This window comes from Pipra filicauda, unplaced genomic scaffold, assembly GCF_003945595.2.
Source record: "Pipra filicauda isolate LSUMZ 115617 unplaced genomic scaffold, ASM394559v2 scaffold149_size4050908_pilon, whole genome shotgun sequence".
NCBI classification, from domain to species: Eukaryota; Metazoa; Chordata; class Aves; order Passeriformes; family Pipridae; genus Pipra; species Pipra filicauda.
The window spans coordinates 962,239-980,861 of NW_024103984.1; the positions used below are offsets into that span (position 1 = coordinate 962,239).

Below are 18,623 nucleotides of genomic sequence, written 5' to 3' on the forward strand. Positions count from 1 at the left end.
ATTTAAAGAAGTGAACATCCCTGGCTTGAGCTAAGCACAACTGGAAATGAAGAGACAAAGTGGTTTAGAGGAACTGGTCTGATGACCTGTTCTGATCTGTTTAAGCAGATGAACTTTGACATGTGAGAGAATTATAATCTTAAGAGGAAAGTAGCAAAATCACCATGGCTGATGTGCTGCAAGATACGCTAAGCCAAAAATCAGGAAAAACCTCAGTGATGAAGGAAAAAATAATTTGGAAGTTTTTGCTTACACTTGCTTTTGCATTTGTGACTTGCTGTCATAATGTGCTTACTTTGTATCTGGAAGCCCCTCTTCTAGATCTGACACTTTTACTGTACGACCACTGTTTTATGTTTTGAGAGGTGTATAAATTTGAGGGCTGACTTTTAAGTTGCTAATGAGTATTGCATTTCTCTACTTTTGAAAGAAAACATACAACTTGACTTCAGCACACCTTGTAGCAGAGGGGAGAGCACTGAAGGTTCTCTTGGAAGCACGTGGTTGCTGCATTCTTGGACGACATGAAAAGTGAGAATAACTTGCCAAAATATCGTAGTATGGATAAAGAAACAGTTTAATTTCATCCTTTTTTTTTACAATATAATTCAAAGACAGTCTCAGTTTCCCTATTATGTAGAGTCTAAATTAAATGTGTTAATATTTATTAGACAAATCAATGGTTTGCTTAGGCTAACTGAAGTTTTATGGTACCATCCAGGCACATGTGTGTACACAGTACTCATGTAAACAATAGCAAGGGAAAATACAAGCAGTGTCTCACTTAGGCCTTATATATAAAATCAACTTAGTATAGCAAGTCAACTTTACAGTGCAAATCTGAATGAGAATAAACAGGATTAAAACTTCCCGAGTCTTATTTTGAAGTGAAACTCTTAAAGCGTAAGAGGAAGAGGTTTAAAATTTTAATGCAGTCCTGAGCACCACATCATTTTCTTCAATTTTGCAGAGGAAATGTAATTAGCAACACCAGTTACCTGTTTTTGCCTGTCTCAGTCACTGTAGCCGCTATACACGTGCGGAGTGAGTGGACAGAGGAACCACACCATGGATGGTCCTAGAGCAGGCTGTAACAAAGCTAAATACATTTTGCTACCTCCAGAATGCACTTCTCCTTCCTGCAGTACAAACTTCAAGGTATCTGTCAAAATCAGGTTAACCCCGTCTATACAAGGCCAGTTCCAGCTAAGTGTATAGACAGCAACTAAAGCTACTTTCACTCAGACAACATCTCATGCAATTACCCTGCAATTACAATGATAAACATGAGACAAAAGGAGCTGCTGAAGAATACAGCTGTTGAAGTACTTAAGCTTAGTCTATTTTCTCATTGTTTAAATTCCCTTTACATCCAGGTGATACAGTTGCTTGAGGTGTGCTTGATTCATATAAAGAAACATAGAATTTAAGGCATGTTTAGTATATTATGAAAAAAGACAATAAAAATAGGTGGACTCCCTTCTTTCCATGTAAATATAATGTAGAAAACAAAGTGTAAATTATTGAAACCAGCTGAGCTAGCCCATTCTGACCTGCTGAAAGAAATAAAGAGGGCTCCTGGCAACCTCAGAGAGAAACAACCAGCTAACTTCTTAAACAGCTATGCAAAATTCATTTAATATAGGAACACTGCTACTGCTTTTAGACCCTGCATTCATGTACACTTAGCAGTATTTCTGTTATATGCATCTCTAAAACATTTAGTTCTATCATTCTAGACATAACACAATTAAGCAGCACTCATGGAAATTGTCAGTTATTGCAAATCTGCAAACACAGCTTCAAATAAACATCTAATAGGGAACAGAAGCATAAATCCAAATCTTTCTGTCAGTATAATTCAGGTGGAATGAAGAGAAACAAATGTATGTTGAAAACATGATTAGCTCTTGCAAAGAATGGCATTCATTATTTCAGGTACTTAATGTTTGTTCTAGGAGTACAAGCAGAGACCATGCTAGTGTGTTATGTAGTGTAACATGAGTAGTTGAGGTATAATCTGTAAGCAGTTGCCACCAATACGCACAGGTATTCTTTAGAGAGGCTGTGCACTGGAGAAGTCAAGTCTGCCTTAACAGGACAGCACCTGGCCCCTGCTGTACACAAACCTCCACTGTTAACAAAAAAACAAGTCCAGAAAGTGTGTTAGATATATATCAAGAATATATATGTTCAATAGCATAGTGAAATTGTCCTTTGGGTTAATACTATAGATCCTGTTAGCATTTGGATATACGCATACAGCAATATGCACATCCAGAAGTAAATCTACAAAGCCATCTTAAAAAAATAAAAGGTAAATTAGGAGTAAGCTACATTGCAAGGAGACCCTTGCAGAATTATATATTTAAGGTGATAATCTTTGAACTAAGACTTAATATAGGTACTGCATTACAAAATGGCTTGGTGTGAAATCTTCATCTCACTGTCTTCCCCACCCAATCAGACACCTCTTCAGGATTGTGATTCAATGATTGTTTAGCAGCAGTTTTAGAGAACTGTAAATTCTTTTATTAACAGGCATTATAAACAGATACTACTACTTTTATTTAAAAACCATGAGTGCCACATTGATGAATATACAGCTCATGAATAACTTAAAAGTATTTCCCATATTAAAAGGCAATGCACACAGCATACAAAAAGTGTACTAAACAAAGCTATGAAGATACGTGATTGAAGTGTCTAAAATGATATATACAGTACGTCATTAATGTTTTGTTTTTATTCAGTACAGGCTCCTGTACTGCTGGTCCCATCATGCCTCACTTTCCCCTGACACTGAATTTTGCACTTCTTCTTCCAAAATCGGTACAATCAGGTTATCCTTGGACATCAGATTATACTTCATCACAAACTTAGTGAACCGGTGACACAAGAAAGTTTCATTCTGGAGATGAAAAACAGGGGAAAAAACAGTATGTACAGAAGGATTATTTTAAACAATTAGGAAGAACATAAAAAAACCACCCCTGCTTATATGTAATTGTCGCATTAGATTTACAAGTCTTACAAAGAAATAGTCATGCTTAAATAGTACATTTTTAACTGCTTCTTTGTATCTTTACTGTTTGCTTAGTTACTGCAATTAATAAAAAACCTACTGAAGTTTAAGTCACAGCTCAATTTAACAGCACTTAGACAAGAATATATTTAAATGTCAATATAGTTCTGCAATTCCTCCTGCATGTACTACTGCAAACAAAACAGAGCACAGCCATTCCACAGCTGTTCCAGCAACTTTAAGAGGGATTTGGCAAAGGCTTCCTTTTATATCCAGCTACACTCCTTATCTCCTTTTTATCTATTAATTTCTACTTTCCCATAGCAAAAACAAACAAAAAAAGGTTACTGGAGGTGCACAAGCTGCCACCAGTCACTCCTTTTCTCTAGTTTTACAATTAAAATTCCTTAACTTGTACAGGATATCTATCTATATATATAATACATATTAGCAGTACTAACTACATCAAGTGCTTGAATACATTCAGAATCTTGAAAACAAGATGAATTTGAGTTCTTTGTACAAAAACCCTCAAATTTTGACCTTTTATCCCAAAATGAAGGGAAACCATAATCAGGTAGCTAATAATATAAATGAATTTTTATGTGAACATATAACAGCTTTTCAGTTATTGTAAAACTGGAATCTACTATAATCAATCCTTCACTTGAATACAGATCTTCTAGTAGGACTAAGATGTCTTATACAATTATATCACAGCTGTAAGTTCAGTAAATGCCCTGCTTTCACGATGTAATTTGAAACTACTTACTTCATATTCATCAAATATCTGCCGGTGATGAAAATAAGCGTGTGAAAATATTCTGTAAATCCTTCGGCACACTGATCCTAATTTGGCTACAGAGGATTCCTTTATGCTAACCCTGTAAGCACCAGGAGAAAGGTTACATAACAGATCTAATGAGTGAGATACACACTGACATGAATTCTGATTGTTGAAACTATACTGTATGCATATTGCATGTGGAATTTAGACTTAAGTATTGCAGATATCTGTGTCTGCAATTGCTTATTTTTGGAAGCAAAGTAAAATTGTTGGTGAAAGCTCCACACTTACAAATTTTAAGTTTTTACAAATTACAGATTGTACTCTGACTACAAAAACAGTTTTGCATGTAGTTAATCATCATCACTTATTCCAGTGAAGGCTGGATTTCTGGTTTCCAGCATTGATGGGCAAAGAAAAAAAAGACTTCCAGTTGTACCTCCTTGTCAATACTGGATTCCTAAAGCAGCGTAATCTTGACTTCTCTAGGGAGGTTTCTGTGATGTGAGCTGCCCATTCAGTACACTCAGTCTGTGTCTTGTGTGGTTGCTCTGTCCCACAGTACACTGGTGTTGGCCTCTGGAAGCTTTCCTGTCCTACTGTTTTAAGTCCTTAGAGCTGCAGCATCTCTCTAAAGGCGAGCCTGTTATTTAGCTGGGCACTACTCCCATAGAAGCCCCATAACACTAACAGGTATTAGTAAAACAGTTTCCACCTAAAAAGCATCTGTCAGGTCCAGTAAATGGCAAACTATTTAAATAAGCAATTATTCCTTGGCTTAAAAGTGGCAATAGGCCTACCAACTTGTGACAGATGCAGGACTTCTGATAGTTCCACCAGTAGTCCATGAAAAATGAATTACGCCTTTCCATGTGTTTTTTGAGTGTCAGGTGCCACCTCCTCCCTCCCTCCTCCCAAGAGAAAGTGTTTTTACCTGCTGGGGAAATATTTATTGCTATTCAGAAGACATGCAGCTCCATCAAGTGTGTGCCTGGTGTAGTCTATAGCAGGACACTACAGAAACAGACAGTGAGTGAGCACAAGTATGAGCACATGCTCTTGTCATAGAACTGGTTTAAAAAGAAGCATTTTAGTTATGTCTCCTGATGCTTTTAAATTCACTGGTCATTTTTATTCCCAGAAGTTTCACATTGCTTCTGAAGGTATAACTACATTTCCTCCTTAAGTGAGCCATTTCTTTCCTCTGTTTCACAACCCGTGTAAATTATTTCAAGAAAAAAATTTACTATGGAAATGTAATTATGCACATGAGTAAGTGAATTTTATGCATCTCTGTAAGTAAAGGTGTATAATAAGAATACATGCTGGAAGTGCACTGAAAGGAAAGATGATGGTTACCTCACAGTTCATTTGTTTCCCACATAGTCAAGTTGCCAGACTCACTCTTTACAGGCTCTCAACCCAAACCTGCACCTAAATCTATCCATGCTTTTTCCCTTGGCAAAGAAAACTAGAATCATGAGCGTAACTACGTGTATAACAAGCCAAGCCCTGGCTCTGCAGTCAAGTACAGGAGAAGGAAGAAAGTAAAGACGGACTGAGACAGGCTGAGAGCAGGAACGTCTGTCCATGTTGCTGTTCACCAGTTTCAGGAAAAGACTTCTCAGATGATTTAGTTTTCCAAAATACATTCATACCTCTTTGGGAGTTTTATGAGCTGCACAAAGAAAAATCCACTGTTCAGTTGCTGTCATCTGAGTACATGTGTCAGGGTGACATTCACTCTGTTAAAACAATTGTTCAGTTAAGAAAACAACCCAGCAGCAAAAATGAGCTCATCTTTTCAAATCACTTCCTTGCCCTGTCCCCCACAAAAAAGGGTTATTTGCCAGAATAAAACCCTACAAAACTCTTACCTCAAACCACTGGTTAGGTCTGCGTGTACAAATTAAGAGGAAAGCTCTGCAAACTCTGCATCTACACAATACAAAAAGTCTCCCCCCATACAATACAAAAGTCTCAAGAGAAGAATTACCTGAAGCTTGACAGCTAATCCATTGAGCTCAAGGCAGAATTGTCTAAAAAAAATTTGAACACAGCAGCATAAAAATCAACTATTTGTTTATTCACTGGAAATATCTCATAAAAAACAGGGTCTACATTCTGATCTTCTTAACACCAGTAGATGCTTTTTTTTTAATTCAGCTAAACAATTCTATTTTAATTCTTAACTGACAGTACAGGCTGAGCTTAATAAATAATTTAGTGAGTGTTTAAGATACCAGCTTTGTTATGAAAGCAAGTGCTATTTCACAAATACAGACTAAAAAAAAAAAAGACACTTCAATAAAATTAATTTCTTAAGAGTGAAAGTTTTAAACTCATACAGCTGGATCATTCCATCCTTCTGAGATGTACTTGTAATAATTGAAGTGGCTAAAGTCCTACCACAGATCATTATCAGAATGGGACTTCTGAAAATACTGTTTTCACTGGAATGAATCTGGAAGTGCATTCTTTAACTTATGAGAATTTCCCCCTCCGTCCTACAAGAAAATCTGAATAAATTTTCCAAAACTGACAAGTATTTAGTGACAGGTCACTTCTATGAATCTACCAAGCTTTTTGGTGTATGTGAAAGGACAGGGGAAATCCTTAAAATGTGTCTTTTGCAATTGTGTATGTACACTACTGTATCTATTAGAACTATTCCAGACCAGAGAAGAGAAAAAGAAAACAAGAGGCAAAAAGTCAAGGTGTATAAATCTAGGAGGAGCTTGGAACTGTTCTCATTCTTGAAAGTGTATTTGATAAACTCAGAAGATACACTTATGAGAAACATAAAAATCAGGACACAGGTACTCCTCCTTTCCCAGCTAAAGCCTATTTTCCTGCAAGTTTCAGAAAAAAACACTGAGAGCATGTGGAAATCACATTCCCAATTAGCAGAGATGAAGAACTGATGACACTGAGAAGGTGCTATGGAAATTCATGACTATATTTTCATATTCAAGACATGCTAATACAACTTTTGAAGTGACTTAACATTGTCTTATAAAACATCAAAAGCACTAGATCAGAATGCATTATAAATCTTCGGAAAGAACAGGGAATCCAGAAAATAATACCCATACTCCATAGCAGAAAAATCAGGTTACTTTTGATCTGTCACATTCCAATAGACTCACTACCACTATCGGGAACAAAACTCAGAACCAAGACACAACGTTGACAAAAGATGGATTCTTACCTTAAATGTTCATACTTCCATACACCTTCATCCTGGCCTTCAGGAGGTTCGAGGATCTTATCAATGTTGGAACAGTCTGCCCTTATGTTTTGTTGAATATACTAGGAGAGGGAGGGGGAAGAAATCTAGAGCTTGTTGTAATTATAGTAAGAAGGGATATCTAGGGCATTACATCTTTGAGGGACTTAGTTTTTCTCTTTAAGAAGTGATTGACAGACTAAAAAGTTAAAGAGTAGATGGGCAGGGTAAGAAAATGGGTATAAAAAATGCCAGATCTGAAAGAGGCTTTTCTTCAATTAGAAAATGTAAAAGAATGGGTAAATTTTAAAGCTTATTTACAACATGTATGTCAAAAAAAACCCCCAAACCTCATAGGAACCCCCACTGTTTTCTTAAATCTGATTTGTTTAAACCAGACATGGGAATTCCAGTTATTTCTACTAACACAGTTACAGTTTTTTAATATAAATTGCTGCTTGTGAAATTCACTGCTGTGCAGCAACATCCGAAGCAGATAAATAGGATGATGTCATTAACAACATTTCATGTAAGTAAGAATACCTGCTGAACAGCTAATGTACTATCCATTTCTTCAAAGGATTCATCAGGCCAGTTATAGAAATCCTGTTAAAAAAAAAAAGTTTAAAGCAATTTAACAAACCTAGAGGGGGAGGAATAAAAATGCACAGCCTACAATAAGCTTGACCATGCCGGAAAATAGATGGAGTTTATACAATTCCAGGAAGCTCCATCTTAACAGAAGCAGGTCCTGGCACACAGTCCTGGCAGAAACAGGGTGAGACGGGACTCACACTCCTCTCGTTGCAATAGTAGAACATCTTGAAATGAAAGTTCTGCGTGACTCGGCGTGTGAACATCACCACTTCTCCACGCCTTGCTGTAACACCCACTGAGCCTGGATTTCTAACATTAAACACTGCACAGAGTGCCCATTTCCCCAGGTAGGAACGGGGAAGAAAAGAGGTCTGTAGAGAGCAGCACTGTACAATGGTTATAAAACTAAAAATCCCAGCAATGACACAGCACTGAGAACATCTCTGAACTGAGCTGCAATGCCACATTGGCCTAACGTGGTACCACAGTCCCTAGGTCAGTACCTGGATGGTCGCCAGCCCTGCTAGTGACAAAACCCTCCTCAAGTTTCACCTCAGCGTTCTGCAGCAATTCCCATCTGCTGCTCCTACGACCATCCCACACAGGCGTTTTCTCACTCTGCGTTTTCTGTATCTAAAATGTAGTGCTACTCCCTCATACCATCCAGAGATCCTGCACATCAGCGTGCCCTGGCCATCCCAGTAGGTTCAGTGACTCAGTGAAAATGTCCCAGCTGCAAAGCTCAGCAATCTGCTCCTGAGAGAATAAGTCACCTCTGGAGAAAATACTTACAGGGAACACCCACGGCTGAAATATCATCAACTAATTGTATTCACACAATTAATAACTATACCAGTGTAATCAAAAAAAAAAAAAAATCATGTCTCTAAAAAAATTAATCATCACTATACACAAAACTCTTCAACCTACATGAATTTCATAATATTTGACAAAATCTAGGTCCCTGTCCAGCTTACTGTTTTTCAGGATAACCCAAAAGTTATGAAAGGCACACAACATTCCATCTCATTCACAGAGTAAACACCTATAGAATGAACTGATTTACATGGTTGTGTAATAGTTTTACTTCGATACGTCATGATAAAAGGAGGAAACACCTTGTGTCACACACTCTCCGTTCTGACCGTGAGCTCTCCTTCCAAAAGTAGAGTAAAAGTCTCACATCGAGACCTCACAGACCACATCTCTGAAGCGAGACGTGCCTTTTCCAGCTGACCTCGAGACCCCAGAAACACACGAGTTTAGTTTCGATGAAGAGAGGCGATGTGACACCAGCGGCTCCCTGTGCCGGGAGCGCAGTTACGTAAGGGCAGGATGACTCCCCTGTGGGATGGGCCGCCAGGTGCGGCACACGGTGGGTGGGCTCCCTGTCGGGCCGTGCGTTCCGTGTTTCACTAACAACACCGGCAGTGCCTGCCAGCGCCGGGAGCCGCCCCGCCCGCAGGGCCCGGGGAGCAGCGCCCGGGCCCGGCTGTCACAGCGCGCCCGGCCCGCCGAGGCGCCCGCCCGGTCCCTCACCCATCAGGCCGAACGCGGCCCGAGCCCCCGCCCCGAGCCCGGCAGCCCCGGGGGGCGGCGCCGACCCGCCGGGTCCGCGGGGAAGGAGCCGCCGCCGACCTCGCTCCGCTCCCCCCCGGCGGCAACAAAGCGATCCCCGCAGCGGGGCCGCCGCCGCCCGCCCCAGTCCCGGCAGGCCCGGTGTGGCCCGCGACACCGCCCGCCGGGCGCCGGCGCCTCGACAGCGGCGCTGCCCGTGCCCGCCCGGGGGCCGCGGGGCAGCGGCGGGGGCTCACCTGCGCCTTGGTGCCCGGGCGGTTCCGCCGCAGCACGGCCGTGCCCTCCGCCATGACCATGGCGAGCGCGGCCCGGATGTGCCGCGGGGCCCGGATGTGCCCGGGGCCGCGCGGGGGGGCGGGAACGGCTTCTCGCGAGAGCGGGCGGGGCGGCCCTGAGGGGCGGCCTCGGCCCCAGCGCCAGCCCCCTCAACATTCCCGCCCCCTCAACATTCCCGCCCCCTCAACATTCCCGCCCCCTCAACATTCCCGCCCCCTCAACATTCCCGCCCCCGCCGATCCCCTTCCCTGTGGGGCAGCGCCGTGTGGGCAGCCGCAGGTCCCCTTTTTCCAGGGCAGAGCTTTGTCCTCCTGAGGGGCAGCAGCGACACCCCGCACACACGCACGGCCGGGAGGGGGGCACGGCTCCGGCGGCTGCAGCGGCGAACGAGCTGCCGGGTTTGTGGAGCGGAGTGGTTGCTGAGGAAATCCACCCTGCGGATTTCACCCTGTTTCATCAGCACCCCCCCGGCAGCCCTGGCTGTGCGGGTGCCCCCGCAAGGTCAGTCAGTCCTGTCTTGTCTCCGCACAGTCCGTGGAGTTCTGTATGAAAAAAACGGTGTGAATTTTAAAAACATTCCAGCTCCTATATTCGAAATATACAGTTGTTAAGCGAAGAACAAGCAAGTAAACATTTTGGAAGACCAGAGCGGCTCATGTTATTTCCGCAGGATTAGCAGGAAGAAAATATTGTGGAAGCTTCCCCGTTTCTAGGGAATAGATGGCAGAAGGGAGTACAGAGTAAGGGAAGGTGAATTGGTTCAGTCTGAGAGGCTGTGAAGCAGCAAGGCACAGGTGAGACACCTCCCTTCTCCAAACAGTGAATAAGTGGTTGCAGGTGTGTGTTGTGTCCTAAGAAGTGGAGAAGGATTGTACCTGGTGCTGCCCCTGCTTCCACCACCGCACAGGATGAATGCTGTGTGTAGTTCCCCCCCCCACTCAGTTAATTTGCTCTAAATAACACATGCTTCCCCATAGACAGTTAAGTTTGTGAAACATTTCTAGATTGAAAACATTGGAAAATGTCTAAATAGGCTTTCCCATGAGAAAGAGAAGTGCACTTTGAACCCTGGCTTTGCTCGGGCAATGCCATGGGCAGGACCCTGCGGTGTTCTGGAGGCCAGGGAAGAGCTGAGAGCTGGGCAATGTGGGAGCGAGGAGAAATGGGTGCCGGGGTCACGGCCTGGCCCAGCTAACCCACACGTTACACTGACCCTCACGTTACACTGTAACACAGGGCTGGCTCCTGACTTCAGGTGCCCGAGTTCAGTTTGCATTAGTTACTTTTTTACTGCTGGTCGGCAGTGCTGCCCCAGAGATGTTAGTTAGCTGCTGGGGTCGTGTGGCGAAACTCAGCTTGTGTAAGGAACCATCAAAAGGTTAAAAATGTTCAGGGAAACTGGTGTATTAGAATGAAGGGTATAAATGTCCTCTCGCCTCATGAGATCAGCTGTATTCTGACATTAATTTTTTATGAGATTGATATTACAATTAGTCTCAAAATAAAAGCACTTCCAGCTAAGTCCTTCAAAATTCAGCAGCTTGTTTGGGTTATTTTTTGTTTGTTTTCTTTTTCTTTTCCTTTCATCATATTCAAGGTTTAACTGGTATCTCTAGCACAGGAGAGTTGGGGATTTGACATTTCCATTTGTCTCTGACTTTTATTTCATGGCCATCTTGCTTTTAAAATGGAAATAAATCTGACTGTGAAGAAATACCTCTCAGAGAGAAATATGTATCTGTTTAATCTGGAACTGGCTCAGGGTTTTGTAGAAAAGAGGAAAGAAATCTGCCCTGTTTATTAAGATGTTGAAGTCTGTAGGGTATCTCATGTTGCCTCTTGATAATTAACCCTGTGTTCCTGAAAGCTGCTCATTATTTTATTGGATTTCAAGTTGCTTTTAAACAAAATCTGATCAACATTAATTTGGGGGTTTTGATTCAGCTGGTCCTCATTGCCTCATGGCTTTCAAGAATGAAAAATTGAATATTTGGCCAAAATCTCACTAACCCTTCATGTGTTGTTGGAGCCCTGGCCTTCCTTTCTTCTCTGTTGGCATGTAAATGTTTCATCCTTGTTTTACCATGGCAGGATAACATAACCAGGATGATAAAAGCTTTCTGAAAATAGTAAAGCCGCTGCTCATGGAAACTGTTCTGAAATGTTAAGACAGGAAAGTCACAAAAGGAGGGGGAATCCATCTTGTTTCTTTATGATTCAGATAGACTGAAGAAAGGTGGAAAAGGACTGTAACCCCCCAAAAAGGCAGGTAGGGCAACATGCAACATTTATGCTAAAATTGAAGTTCTGAAATAATCTAGAAAACAGTGGAATAAAGAAGCCTAAATTCCTACAGGAACAACACAGCAGATAAAGAGGATTTGTGATTGATTCTGTCCTCCTCTGTAGAACCTGAGGGATATAGAATTTGGCATGCAGTCATGGACTAAAAGACAGTAACAGCAGATGAATCACCTTGGCTATGCAGCAGTAGCCTTGTCCTTGCTTGCAGTGATAGCCTCAAAGTGCAAGAATAGAATGTTCCCTGTCTGTCCATCCAGCAGAGGTTCAAGCACGTCCTCAATTTGATTAGGCTTAGGAATGCTATTTTTCCCCCACATCTGTAAATTACTTATTCCCATCTAAGTATGACCTCTGGTTTTAATCAGTTATGTAAACACTGGTAGATACAGCCATACTAGATATTTTACTAAATAAGCATCAAGATACTAAATAAGTATCAAGCTGCTGAAAATCTGCTGGGGCTGAAAGCATGGGCTGGAGGCACAGCTGGGGGCAGCCAGGCTTGTGTGGTGAGACATCAGTGATCCTACCTAATTTGTCTCTAAAAGCCATCATGGAAAGAAATGCTGAAATGTCAGGCCTAAACATTTCTCCGTTGGGAGTTAATTCCTACTGCATTTTTTTCTCATTGAGATGGGGCTCCAGTTTCCCTAAGTAGTTTGGAAATATCTAAAATACCTTCCCCTCTTTGGTATGTAACTGCACCAGACCGCCTCCCTTATCGTGGAAGATAAAAGCCTGCTGGCTCTAGGGGAGATAATGCTTCTCAGGGAGTTTGTGTTTCATTACACAATCAATTGTCTTTCAAGGTACTCGTCCTGTGGTTATCTTAAGTTTCAGCTCTGACTGTGCAGTGCTGGAACTACTGAAGGAAAATGCCAATAGGGCAAATTTCATGTTTTATACTAAAACACGTATTTTTATTAATTTAGCACCTCCTCTGTCAGTACATAGTTCAGCACAAATTGAACCACTGGACTGGTGCCTGGTTTGCCTGCAGCTCCAGAGCAGGCAGGGGTAACCAGCCAACTAGGAGCACACCCCAGGGCCTTGGGGAACAAAAGACATTGCAGCCAAGACTGTCAAATGCAGCTCCTAGTGGGATAGCTGGGGGATCACTGCAATCTAGGGAAAAACGTGGCTCCAGCTCACCTCTGTGCTCAAGTTCAGCTGATGGAGGAATTTTCTGTTGGCAGAAAATACTTTGCTGCAGACTACAAACATATTCAAATGTTCAAAACAGATTGCGTGTCAGAGCTCAAGTCCCTCCCTAGTGCAGCTGCTGAATGGAGTCCTGAAAAACATTTTTCATTACAGTTCTATGGTGTTACTTCCAGAATAAGGATTATAATGTATCTAGCAATGTTGATTTATCAGCTTGAATGGAATGGCAAAGAAGTTCAGTTCAACTACAGTCAATAGTTTCAGCAGCAGTAAGTCATATACTGACTTACTTCACTCAGACTACACCAAGAGCATCTTAACAGAGTGTGTGTTCTTAGACTGCACCAGGTCACTGTGCACACACCAGCTTTCAAAGTGTCACTAGGAACAGTGTGTAAAGTGCAGATTTGTGTACTCCTGCACGAACAACCTTGAATCTTTTTCAAGGCAAGATAGAGTGGCCAGAAATATGCAAATCTGATGACTTCAGCATTACTTGAGTAAATGCCTTGCTATTTAAGAATGGTGTGTTAAGTATAAAGGAAATCAGTTTGTGAAATCAGGTCTCTACTGAGGCATGGGAAAGCTGGAGATCTGGGTGCAACAGCATAGTAATCAGTAAAGAAACTTCACTGAAGCTCAGCATTAGCCTGACTGATCAGCATTCTGCCTGACTGGTGTGGGGAAGTCATTTTCTATTGACAAAATTCACTGAGAGATAAGCAAGAATAACCATTCTTATCTGCTTCATCAATGAACTGGGTGATTCAGTTCTAGCACAGACAGGACTAGTACCAAGCTCCTCCATTCTCCATGGGACAGGCTGGTTGTGGCAGGGTGCTTTGTGTGCTTTAACCTTCCAGTGTTTCAGGGTCTTCAGATAAGGGAAGTTAACCCCCTCCACGCTGTCTCAGGAGTTCAATGTGCAAGGGAGATACCTGAAAGGCCCAGCATGACTGCATCTGCCTGATAGCCCTTTTACACTCATTTGGGGAAAATAACATATTATTACAATTGAATGTTTCAGAGAGATTAGTTCATTACACAATTGAGACTCAGTTTCACCGAGCAACAGCAGAAACTGAGACAGAAGCAGAAGAGTTTTATAAGTTTATTGTAAAGACCTTTACAACCTCATTACAGAGATAAGGATATAAAATGGTGTTGTTTGGAATAATTAAGGCTGGTTGGTGGTCATCCAAATTTCACTGTTCAATGGAACTCAAGCAAGATAACTGATTTCTGACTGTACATATTTTTATTTGTGTTCCATCCTTACAGTGAGATCACAAGTTATTTCAAAGACTCAATGCCTGCTTATTATAAAATAAAGGACATTATTTACATGATGAAAGAAAAATTTCAGCATTTTAGTGGAATGGATGACTGATACTGCAACAGGTTTAGTCCAAGTATTTCCCAAGAATGTCACCATCTCTAAACAAGTAGTAGTCCTGCAAAGAAAAGAAACATTAGTATCTGACATGGCAGGTTTTTTGTTGGTTTGCAAAGCCTGTTTTGTTCTGAGGTCAGGGTTATCACAGTCATGAAGTACAAGAGCAAAAGTGAGCTAACCAAGAAGTCAACATGTAGAGCTAGTCTGGAAAACATTCTTTTTGTTCATAAGATACTCTTTGGAGAGCTACCAAGTTACTACTTTTAGTAGCGGGAAGCACAAGAACTGTGAGAAAACAATTCTGCAAGCTTTCCCTGTCAAAAGCAAGGATAACCCCAGGAATTTCAGAGCCTTTTTGGGTTCCCTGTGATCTGCTTGACATATGGAACCATTTTGTCCACCCAGCAAAGATCAGATCAGAGGTTTCCTTTTATGCAGGGGCCAAAGTAGCAAATACCACAGGTACCAGAAGGTGGCTGGATCCCCCTGCTCCCATTTGAATGCCAACCCCTGCATTTCTGGAATGCTGCTAACACTACAAAGTTTATCACAGGTAGTGTGGCATTTGGAGAACCAGCCTAATTTGCTCTCATGAAATTGGGAAACCTACCTTGTCTTCTAGTACAATCTTAGTACCACCATATTCTGGTAGCAAAACCTTTTCACCAACTTTTACACTCACTGGCTGAATCTCACCATTCTGAAGGAGATAAAAAAAAAGAAATCCTTAGAATTCCTCTAAACTACAATGATCCATCCACATATTAAAAAAAGTTCAGGAAATCACAACAACTCTGCATTTAGTTTTGACTGTAAGTACAACTGTGAGGTCTTCATTTGACACACTGAACAGGACTTCACTTAAAGGACCATGAAACCCTTTGTAAAATCAAGGGAGAAAGTCCATTTCTGTATCCTATAGCCAAGGCTAATTTCTCCAAGTGCCAGTTAAAAGCACCTTCCCATCTTTGTTACTTTGATCAACTTGTCACAGTTTCTGCCAAATCAGTTGTTTAGAAACACCTGACAAAGTTTAATTAAATTTTTGCATTATAAATAAAACATTAACACATTAGTCAAATATTATCACCATTTCACAACATAAAGCTTTAAAAATCAGACAGTGATGCAAACCAGCAGGGAATGTATGGAGGGGCTCATGGTAAAGAAGGGCCAAGTCAACATGCCCAGGTTGAAATTTAACCTGTTTTCCAGTGTTGCTGCTAACTCAACACTGCCTTGGTGGAGAAAAAGCCCTTGTGATGCTGAAGCCCACAGCCAGTGGCATTTTTGTGAAGACTGTTTTCTTTTATGGTTTCTGGATATGTAATCAACGTGCAAAATTAACAAACTTATATGACACTTATTTGTTTTGATTCCCAATTTTGTTTAGTCCAATAAGCCTAATCCTTATGGACAGTAACATTTTGCACAGCACAAGATATCACATTCTGGGATTCCACCCTTCTCAACTTACAGAAATTTGGGCATGTAGTAATTTTAACAAAGAAGTCTGCTGGTCCTTCCAGGACCACAAAAAAAAACCACTCAGTTTTACAACTAATGAAAGGAATGCTGGAATTCCAGGCCAGAGACAGTTAGGAGAATTTCCACTTCCTTTCTGAATCTGTACTTCCAACTTCAGCCATCAGTCATCCATTTTTGTGAGCTATCACATTTGCACTATAACCACCCCATTCTTATGGCAGTATTCCAGCTACTACCATCCCATTACTAATTCTACCCAAATGGAATGCTTCAGGATAGTCACCTTTCCTCTGGCTCCAGATCCAACTGCTACTACTGTTGCTTGCAGCACCTTTCCTTGAGATTTTTCTGGTATCATGATTCCTCCTTTGGTTACTGTCTCGGCCGCACACCGTTCGACCAGTACGCGATCAAAGAGGGGAAGAAATTTCCTAAATGCTTTTCCCGCCTGGAGAAGTAATTGTACATTGTAACAAGAGGACTATTAGAAAAAAAAATGCAAGTTTAAAAAAAACCCCAACACATAGTGATTTCTCTTACGGGATAAATTAGTAGTTTGAGAAAACCACTAGGCATTTATTTAACAGCAGCAAGCAAATACTACCTCTGATTGCATCAGAAATTGCTAAAGGCACAGGCAGATGCTGGGCAATCCTGACAGTTCAGCCTTAGGAAGATGTTCTCCAGCTGGGCAATAAGCCACCCACAGATGGAGCAGACTCCTCTGGCTGGAAAGCTCTGCAGGCTTTGAACCCCAAACCCTTAACTGTTATAGTGCTGTGAGCACAACTATTGATTATATGAACTGTATTAATTCAGTTCACAACCAGATGTGAAGATTATTAAGGACCCCTTGGGACAGTTGCATCTGTATTTGTGGAGTGGCTTAAAGTAAAGAAGCAGAAGTCCAGCTGTGTGGCCCCTTGTCAGTCTTCTTCAGGTGCTTTGAAGACTTAACCTTTCATATAACGGTACGTGAAAATCCAGAGTCTGAGCCTTGTCAAGTTACTTGTACTGACTTCTACAAATAGACTTTACAAGAAAGTTTAGGTTCAAGCCCCTGGAAACAGGAAGGTAGGCACAATTCTGCTCAACTGCTTCTGTATCTGCCTCTGCTTAAACAGAGTCAGGGGGGTTTTTTTGTTGAGTGTTCTTTGGGGTTTTTCCTCGCATTTGGTTTTGAGGGGTTTTTTTGCAACTACTCACTGCTCCTTGTCTGCATTTCAGAAATATCAGTTTAATTCCCACGTGCTAGATATATGCAAGCACATGCATTTATCCCAAGGAGCAGGGGTCAGGAAGAAGGAACTTGCTTTGATTTATATGGATAGATATGGCAACTTGCCAAGTCACATGGAGCTCCTGCTCCGCTAGACAGGTACCCGGAGCCCACACTCGAAAGAGCTAGAAACAAGGGCCTGGCATCCGTGTGCCCTTTGCTGGCACTCACCAACACACCCACACACACACACAAGCGGGAGAAAACAGTTACAGGCAGAGCTCGAACAAAAGACAGCGCATGAAAGACGCGTGTCCCTCCAACCGATGTCACTGCCACAGGGATGAAAGACAACAAAGGGAAAAGGCAAAAAGGTTGCCAATTGTGTCAGTTTTCATTCTGTAAAAACAGAACATCTCTTAAAAAAGAGGATCAAAGATGCTGTTTCACAGAAATAAAACTGCCAGACTTACGACCATGAACACTTTACACTAAGTTGCAATTCTTCACGTCACTATTATCGTAAAAATCAATATCGCTGAAAGAACAGGGGCAGTGCAGTCTTTACCCAGTTGTTCCTCAGTGTAAGTTCTCTATAAAAACTGTTAGAGAGCACACAGCAGGAGCGCCCGGGAGTGCAGCACAGAAGGTTCATTTCTGTTTCTGCAGGATCACGCCGTGGCCTGTACGGCCCTCCCCGCAGAGCCGCTGTCCCCGGGCTGCTCCCACCATCGCGGCGGGAGGAACCCTCAGATGGCGTTTCTGGGCACCCAAAGGCGGCCCCTGCGAACCCCCGACACGTCCCGGCCGCAGCCCCCGCGTCTGACGGTGTGGCCGCTTCTGCCGCACGTTCTGCGTGACCTTGCGGCACTGCCCGCCCGCCACCTCCCCTTCCCTCGTTCCTTCTCTCCTCGACTCCCTCCCTCCCGCCCGCCCTCGGCGCTGCCCGCGGCTCGGACCGGGCACACCCGTGCGCGGCGGTGCGGCCGCGGCTACTCAGGGGCCCGGCAGCTGGCCGCGCCAGGGGGACGAGCAGGGGCACCGCCTGGCCCTGCGGCGTGTCGGTGCCCGCGGCGCCGGGCGCGCCCTGCAAGACAGGAGATGCAGCGGCGCTGCCCGCTCCCTCCCTCACTCACCCCCGGCGCTGCCCGCTCCCTCCCTCCCTCACTCACCATGGCGCTACCGCTCTGCCCGCACCACTGACCGCGCTGCCGCCAACACACACGTGAAGAAGGTCATGGTCTGCGCATGCGCGCCCCGCGCCCCGCCCCCCCCGGCGGGGCCATCTCCCCCCGCGCCGGCCCCGGATGCCTTCAGGGCCACCATTTGTTTTCGACTACCGGAGCTACGTCCCGGTCCCGGCGGCGGCCGCGCTCCGGCGGCACTGCGGACCCGCCGCACAGCGCCCGCCGCGCCCCGGGCCGGGCCCTACCCGGAAGTGAGGTCAGTTCACCTCTGACCCGCGGCGGGCATGAGCGTTCCAGAACGTTCTGGAATCGGCGGGCCCCGGAACATGAGTGCTTCATGCTGCAGCCCGCAGCGCATGCGCAGAGGCGGCCA

At 43.3% G+C, this 18,623-nt stretch overlaps 2 protein-coding genes across 4 annotated transcripts in view; one reads left to right on the plus strand and one right to left on the minus strand.

Annotated features, from left to right (window-relative positions):
* RFTN2 (raftlin family member 2) overlaps window positions 1–633 on the plus strand; it is a 37,669-nt gene extending 37,036 nt beyond the window's left edge. The window contains exon 10 of the mRNA XM_027730665.2: window positions 431–633. The gene's annotated coding sequence lies outside the window, so the exon portion shown is untranslated. The remainder of the gene's footprint in view (window positions 1–430) is intronic.
* LOC113992937 (MOB-like protein phocein) lies at window positions 557–18,486 on the minus strand. Of its 3 annotated transcripts, XM_039378857.1 has the most exons (9): window positions 18,236–18,486; window positions 16,128–16,292; window positions 7,585–7,647; window positions 7,024–7,124; window positions 5,809–5,851; window positions 5,471–5,557; window positions 4,747–4,826; window positions 3,798–3,909; window positions 557–2,911 (listed from the first exon to the last, which is right to left on the minus strand). In XM_039378857.1, the coding sequence occupies exons 1-9, from the start codon at window positions 18,236–18,238 to the stop codon at window positions 2,780–2,782; spliced, it is 786 nt and encodes a 261-aa protein (XP_039234791.1). In that variant the 5' UTR covers window positions 18,239–18,486; the 3' UTR covers window positions 557–2,779. The 3 variants fall into 3 exon arrangements, with proteins under 3 accessions (XP_039234791.1, XP_027586475.1, XP_027586476.1); XM_027730674.2 differs by lacking the exons at window positions 16,128–16,292; window positions 18,236–18,486 and adding an exon at window positions 9,453–9,574; XM_027730675.2 differs by lacking the exons at window positions 557–2,911; window positions 3,798–3,909; window positions 4,747–4,826; ... (2 more) ...; window positions 7,024–7,124; window positions 7,585–7,647 and adding exons at window positions 14,058–14,414; window positions 14,967–15,056 and having other exon boundaries at window positions 18,236–18,467.
* Between the last annotated feature and the right edge of the window lie 137 nt (window positions 18,487–18,623).